The sequence below is a fragment of the Octopus bimaculoides genome, chromosome 13 (genome assembly GCF_001194135.2).
Source record: "Octopus bimaculoides isolate UCB-OBI-ISO-001 chromosome 13, ASM119413v2, whole genome shotgun sequence".
NCBI lineage: Eukaryota > Metazoa > Mollusca > Cephalopoda > Octopoda > Octopodidae > Octopus > Octopus bimaculoides.
In genome coordinates this window covers 52,073,335-52,080,573 of record NC_068993.1, presented here as the reverse complement: position 1 = coordinate 52,080,573, position 7,239 = coordinate 52,073,335, and the positions used below count along the sequence as shown (strand labels likewise).

The window sequence follows — 7,239 nt, the reverse complement described above, 5'->3', positions numbered from 1 at the left end:
ACATGTATATAAATATATATATATATACATGTATATAAATATCTATATATATACATGTATATGAATATCTATATATATATACATGTATATAAAAATATATATACACAAATGTATATAAACATATATATGCATGTATATAAATCTATATATACATGCATGTATATATATATATATATGTGTGTGTGTGTGTGTGTGCATTTATATGTATGTGTGTGTGTATACATATATATGTGTATATATATGGTTGTATATGATATGCATATATATATGTATATATAGATTGATATACATACATAACTAACGTAAAGTATTTTCTCAAGCCTGTGGATAATCTGTGAATAAGTTCATGTATTTATGTTTAGTTAATATATACATACTTATGTGTGTGTTTGTGTGCATGTACATTATAGTATATATATTGAACAATACAGCAGACAGAGCAATAAAAGCTATGAGACAGTCATAGTAAGATTGGAAGTTCATGGGGAGCAGAGAAAAGTATGATAGAACCAAAAAAATATGATAGATATCAGACATTCTTAGCAATGAGAAAGACAGATAGCAGCAGCTTTGTCATGTTCTGTGATGCTGGGATTACAGGCATAAGGTGTTTGATCGTTAGGTAGTGTACTAGAGAGAACTGAGAAGTTGTCGGGAGAGATGTGAAGATGGAATGATAGTGAAACACTTGTTTGTACTTATGTTGAAAGGAAAGGAGTATTGATGGCTATTGAATGTAGAGAATGTATGAGAGAGTCTACCTCATGTAGACCTAAGAAGAAAAGCAGTAATCTAGTGTGATGCCAGTATAGGAGTAAGGGAAATTAAGGATGTGAGGGTAGGGGGAAAACACAGGATGAGATGACTGGATATTCAACTTGTTTTGGTGACAGCACATTTTGGTACAAGAGGGAAGCACATACACACACAGCCACATGTGCATGCACAGAAATGTGTGTGTGTATGTGAGAGAGAGAGAGAGTGAGAGTGAGAGACATTACAATTTATTAAGCATGTTCCTTCTCCTCATGCACATAAAATGAAATATACTGACACACATAAACAGAAAAAGAAAGAGAGAAGGAACAGAGTTGCAAGAAAAATGAAAGAAGCATTAAAATGTCTGACGTCATCAAAGTCAGCAATGAATCAATGATGCCAAATAGGCAGCACCAAGATGGCTGTACCAAAAGGTTTCATACCCAGGAAAACAACTGTTTTATCAGAAATATTTATTTCAGATGTTTAATATATTTAGCAACGTAAGACACAAGTTAGTCACTCAGAGTCGATCAGGTAATACAGGAAGCTGTCAAACCTGAAAAGTAAAGGAGATTCCTTAGATCAATGGTTCTCATCCATTTTTCATCCATGGGCCCTTTTGATTCTTATTTTATTCAGGTGGACTCTCATAGCCATTTGATGTTCAAGAAATCCAATTATATTTTTATAATTAAATATTATCAAGAATTGAATTTAAAAAATTATTAAAATATTTTGTGGGTTGTGGAAGTATAACTAATTTATTCCACATTAATTTTAACAACAAAATTTTATATGGATCCCCAAGGGTTACCTAGGCCCTGGCTGAGAACCACAGCCACAGAGGGAGAAAACATACGAAGGTAAAAAATTATTGCAAAAATGAATGGAAACAGAACTGACATCAATGAGATGCAGTTTGGCTTTACTTCTAGCAGAGATACCATAGAGGTCCTATTCCTAATGAGATAACTGCATGAGAAGTATTTAGCTAGAGGTAAGCTAGTATGTGTTGATCTGGTGAAGGTCTTTGATAGCTCCATCATGATGTGGAGGTTGCTAGGGAAGCTAGGGATAGATGAATGACTTGTCAAAGCCATACAAGTCGTGTATAGAGTTGCAGCAAGTACGCTGGGTGCCATCAATGAGTTCGGCAATGAATTTAATGTACATGTAGAAGTTCATTAGCGAACTGTTCTTGCCACTCTGTTGTTTGATCCAGTCCTCCAAGACATAACCAAGGAGTTCAAGACTGACTCTCCATGGCAATTCCTCTATGCAGATGACCTAGCTCTTTTAGACAATGTGCATGAGCCGGAGAAGAAATTCCAGGTGTGAAAGCCAAACTTAGAATTAAAGTGAATTTAGCCACCTCCCAAGTTTAATTAAGTAGGAAAGAAGACCAATATTCTGTAATCATAAAGAAATGGCCGTATTCAATGAACAGAAAAGGTGTAGCTTGAATTTGATATAATGCAGACTATGGAGGTACAAGAAATATAGTAGGATGACCATCAGGCTAACAGGGAAGGTAGATTTCATAAGTAGCAAGTGCACAGAGAAATTAATACTATGAATTCTCAAGAAATAGATTTTCTCAAATTCCCAAGAGGTTCTTTAGAAGTAGTTGACAGTTCCAATTACCTAAGTGATCTAATTGACAGTGGATTGAATGCTCTGAAAACAAAGTGCCCAGGTAAGAACAGGTTGGAAACATTTCAAGGAACTATTACCTTTGCTGGCAACAAAGGGCATTTCTCCCAAATGAATTATATGATTCTTGTGTGCGGAGTGCAATGCTGCATGGCAGAGAGATGTGGGCTTTAAATACAGAGGATTTAGAAGAAGAAGAAAAATACCTAGAAAGAATTGAAGCAAATATACTTCACTGGGTGTATAATGTTAGTGTGTATGAATGTTGAAGAATAAATGAACTGTAAGAAAAATTGGATAAAAGAGGAATTAAGATGTAGCATACAAGAGAGAAAGCTGCTCTGAGATAAAGTATGTGATACGAATGGAAGATGCTGGATGTATGAGGAAGTACCAGGCACTGAGAATGGAATCTGTGATAGAGAGAGCAAAGAAGACTTGGGGCAAAGCAGTGAAGACTAACCTCAAGGTGTTGCACCTCCTTGATGCAACATTATAAATGAAGTGTATTGGTTTGTGATACACAGTGGTGGAATGGATCTGACCATCTGTGCAGGATTGGCAAAAAAAATGACAAAATGAATGTAGTGATGAATGTTGAAATATATCACAACAACAGTGGCAACAACAACAGCAATATTATTGCCAAATGTCCAGTATTTGTACATTAAAGAAAACATAGCAGGTCTAAAGCCTGGTTAAAAAAGTTCAATCGAAGCGGAATCACATAAACCTGTCACTGAGTTCATTCTGCTCATGGCTGGAATACCTTTGATCTGTAGATCTGCTTTTATCAGGACTGACTTGCACTTCCTCCTCCTCCTCCTCGTTCACCACAACTGTCAGCAATCCCACCACCGCCATGAATAACAAAAACAACAACAACAACAATACCACCACCACCACCACCACCATTGATCACTGTCACTGCAACTACCACTACCATTACCACCACCACCACTGCCGCTGTCAACACTAACAACGTCACTGTCATTGCTATCAACACTACCATCAACACCATATTCACTACTGTTACCACCACCACATCTCCACCACCACTACCTGTTGTTGTTTACGTCAGTGACCTGAGCTTCATTCTGCTACTGTTGCAGGTTGAACGAACTCTTGCGAGCTAACATTTTCTGTTGTTGTCACAAGGTAGACACAATGCTTCCGCAGGCCATGTCGTATCAGACAGTAGACTGAAAGGTGGAGGGGACCGGTAAGTCTTAGAAAAAATTGCGAGTACTTACCAATGAAGATGAGTGCAAAAATAAACATAAACAGCAACACACGAAATGAAATCCTGACAACTGGAAAAAAAGAAAAAAAAGAGATAAGAATGAAAGACATGATAGATTTAGGCAGCACATCTCTCTCTCTCCCTCTCTCTCTTACATTACCAAGATCATAAAGTAGCAGAATGAAGTTCAGGTCGCTGACGTAAACAAAAACAGGTGGTGGTGGCGGCGGTGGTAGTGGTGGTGTTGTGCAGCAAGAGCGAAACTTGGCTGGGTGAAGTTCAGGAAATGTGGAGCGTTGTTATGTGGGAAAAGGTTCTCATTGAAGACGAAAGGAAGGGTCTATAGGAGTTGTATGAGAGCTGCAATGCTGTATGGGAGTGAGCCATGGTGTCTGAGGGAGAGAGAGATGGTAATTTTGAGAAGGACTGAGAGAGCAATGGTGAGAGAAATGTGTGGGGGTGAAGCTGTTTGATAAGAGGAGGACTGAGGACTTGATGGGGATGCTGGGGTTGGACGAATCGATGGAACAGCTGGCAAGGGCGAATGGAGTGCAGTAGTATGGGCATGTGTTGCGGAGGGATGAGGAGTATGTTCTAAGGAGGGTGCTAGAGTTTGAGGTGAATGGGTCACGAAGCAAGGTAGACCGAAGAAAACGTGGAGGAAGAGATTGGGAGGGTTGGCTTGAGAAGGGAGGATGTCCAAAACAGGGCGAGATGGTGTGAGGGTGGTTGCTATGGTACTGAGGTAGATTGACCAAAAAGAAATATGTATACTGACTTTTGAAACATAAATGTTGAAACCTATAGCAGCGACCATAGGGACGGCATGGGGTTTTACACTGGCAAGCTTGACTATCTTCAGGTGGTTCTGAAATTGAATAATTATATATATGTATATATGTGTGTGTGTGTGTGTGTGCATGTGTACATACATACAATTCCACATTTAGAAAATATTTAATTAATATGAATTGGATGAAGGGGTCAAAGTGTGGAATAAAACATCAAAGACGCTTACCTAAATCAGGAGTAAAAGTTGGTGCATTATTGATAAATCCATATATATCATCTGGATATGCCTTTAAAATTGAATAAATTGCCAATTACTTTAAATTATATATATACATATACGAGTCTAGGGCATTTGCCCCACATGGACAATAACTGCCCCCCCCTCCAAGGACAACAGATAATTTAAAACTTCTTAATATATTGGAGAAGTGGTAATTGTCCAAGGTGGTGGTTGTCATTGTTTATCATTTAAATACATATATGCATGAGAATACACACATAAAGCAAAACATACAAATCTGCACATATACATACATAATCCTTCTCTTGGCTTGGCTTCACTGATGAAGATTAGGAAGGCTCTTGTCCACGTTGTCTGCATGCTCATGTGGGATCAACATATCTGATTGCAATGACGACAGAGGTATGACTGTCTAGGGTCTGATGATGCAGATGTTTGTCTTCAAGAGAGGTACTGCGAGAGATCTCAAAGGAGGAAACAGCATCGCTGCTGGTATGGCACTAAGCAGCATGGTTACATACATACATATCATCATCATCGTTTAATGTTTGCTTTCCATGCTAGCATGGGTTGGACGATTTGACTGAGGACTGGTGAAACCAGATGGCTACACCAGGCTCCAATCTGATTTGGCAGAGTTTCTACAGCTGGATGCCCTTCCTAACGCCAACCACTCCAAGAGTGTAGTGGGTGATTTTACGTGCCACCGGCATGAGGGCCAGTCAGGTGGTACTGGCAATGGCCACGCTTGAAATGGTGTATTTTACGTGCCACCCGCACAAGAGCCAGTCCAGCGGCACTGGCAATGAACATACAAACAAAAATGCCCTGTTGTTGAATTTGAAAGGAGGAAACGGCATTGCTGATGGTATGGTGCTAAGCAGCATGATCAGATACATACAAACAAAAATACCTTTTTGTTGATGTTGAAATTCCAATGAAAGAACCTTGAATTTAAGGTTAGAAACCAGCTCTTTCTCTATTGGCAAGAAATCTTGAAATAAAACTGAGCAATGACATACATACAGACACACACACACGCAGACATGTATACGTTGGTAATATATGTCTATGTATTTCTGACTGATCATGGCCTTTCCTGGTGTTAGTGACATTAAAATAAAGTAAGACAGTGAGACAGGAAGCCAGTTGCCCATGTTCAAGAATCCATGAAATTTATAGTTCAAGACACAAGAAACAATAAGATCAATGAAGGAATAAATTTATAAGGAAAAAGGGTAAAAGAGAATGCATTTATTTATGAATCATGTAGAAATACTTACAAGATCTGTCACAGCAACAAAATACAATGGGAAAATAAATAAACAAAAACACAAATATAATATAAATAAAAACACAAAATAGATGCTGTATTCCCTGACTTATTTTTACTTACTGGTCTGTGGCCATTCTGGAGCATCGTCTAGAAGTGTTTTTGGTGATTATATTGACTCATATTTATTTCAACTTGATACTTACTTTATTGGTCTTTTTAAATGAAATTGCAAGTTCTAGTTTTGCCTACAAGTGGATTCAACTTGAGACTGGTTTATGCTAGCAAAAAGCAGACAAATTCATACACACACATACATTACACACATGTGTGTGTGTGTATATATATGTATGCATATATACGTGTGTGTGTGTGTGCGTATGTATATATAAGTAATTATTTGGACTTCGGGCATATGTTTAGTAGTATATCAGTTAAAGCACCTTCACCATTTAGGCTATCTGATGTCATCCGCAGTTATATAATTGTCACTGGATCTACACCAGGAATGTATATACATACACACACAGACACACACACACACACACATATATACATACATACATACTAGACTCTAGTGTTAGGAAGGGCATCCGGCTGTAGAAACCATGCCATGTTTTTTACATGGCACCATTATCAGTGTTTTTTATGTGGCACCATCACCAATATTTTTTTACATAGCACCAATTACTAGTGTTTTTTAGGTGGCACCATCACCAGTGCTTTTTATGTGGCACCATCACCAGTGCTTTTTACGTGGCACCGTCACCAATGTTTTTTACATGGCACCAATTACCAGTGCTTTTTACGTGGCACCATCACCACATACAGACACACATATAAAATTTTAAAATGTGTTGGAAGGTATGACATTTGCCAAAAGATCTGAGCTCAGTAGACGCAGTTTGCTGTTTCTCCTGAGGAAATGAGCCAATTGCTTTGTAAAAATGCACAATAGCAACAGCAGCGACATTAACAAGCAACACAATAACAACAATAACAACAACAACAACAACTGCAGCAGCATTGACAAGCAACACATTAACAACAACAACAACAACAACAGCAATCACATTAACAACAGCAGCAACAATAGCAACATCAAGAAGTATAATCAACAATAACAACAACAATAATAACAAGAACACCATTATCACCAGCAACGTCAGTACAGGCCAACAGAGGAAGTTTCTAGAAGGTTGTACAACCTGCTAGAAATAGCAAGTAAATTGGCTGTAAAATTTGTGGAAATATATGTAGACTAAGAAAACATTT

At 38.0% G+C, this 7,239-nt stretch overlaps 1 protein-coding gene across 3 annotated transcripts in view; it reads right to left on the bottom strand.

The window, feature by feature from the left end:
* The window catches only part of LOC106872774 (uncharacterized), a 32,483-nt gene that overhangs the window by 16,707 nt on the left and 8,537 nt on the right, over window positions 1–7,239 (bottom strand). For 2 of the 3 annotated variants that reach the window (XM_052972471.1, XM_014919874.2), the window contains 3 exons: window positions 4,677–4,737; window positions 4,437–4,526; window positions 3,669–3,728 (listed from right to left, as the gene is read on the bottom strand). In XM_052972471.1, the coding sequence (XP_052828431.1) occupies window positions 3,669–3,728; window positions 4,437–4,526; window positions 4,677–4,737 (211 nt within the window). Of the gene's footprint in view, window positions 1–2,878; window positions 2,964–3,668; window positions 3,729–4,436; window positions 4,527–4,676; window positions 4,738–7,239 lie in introns of all 3 variants that reach the window. The other variant, XM_052972472.1, reaches the window with a different exon arrangement.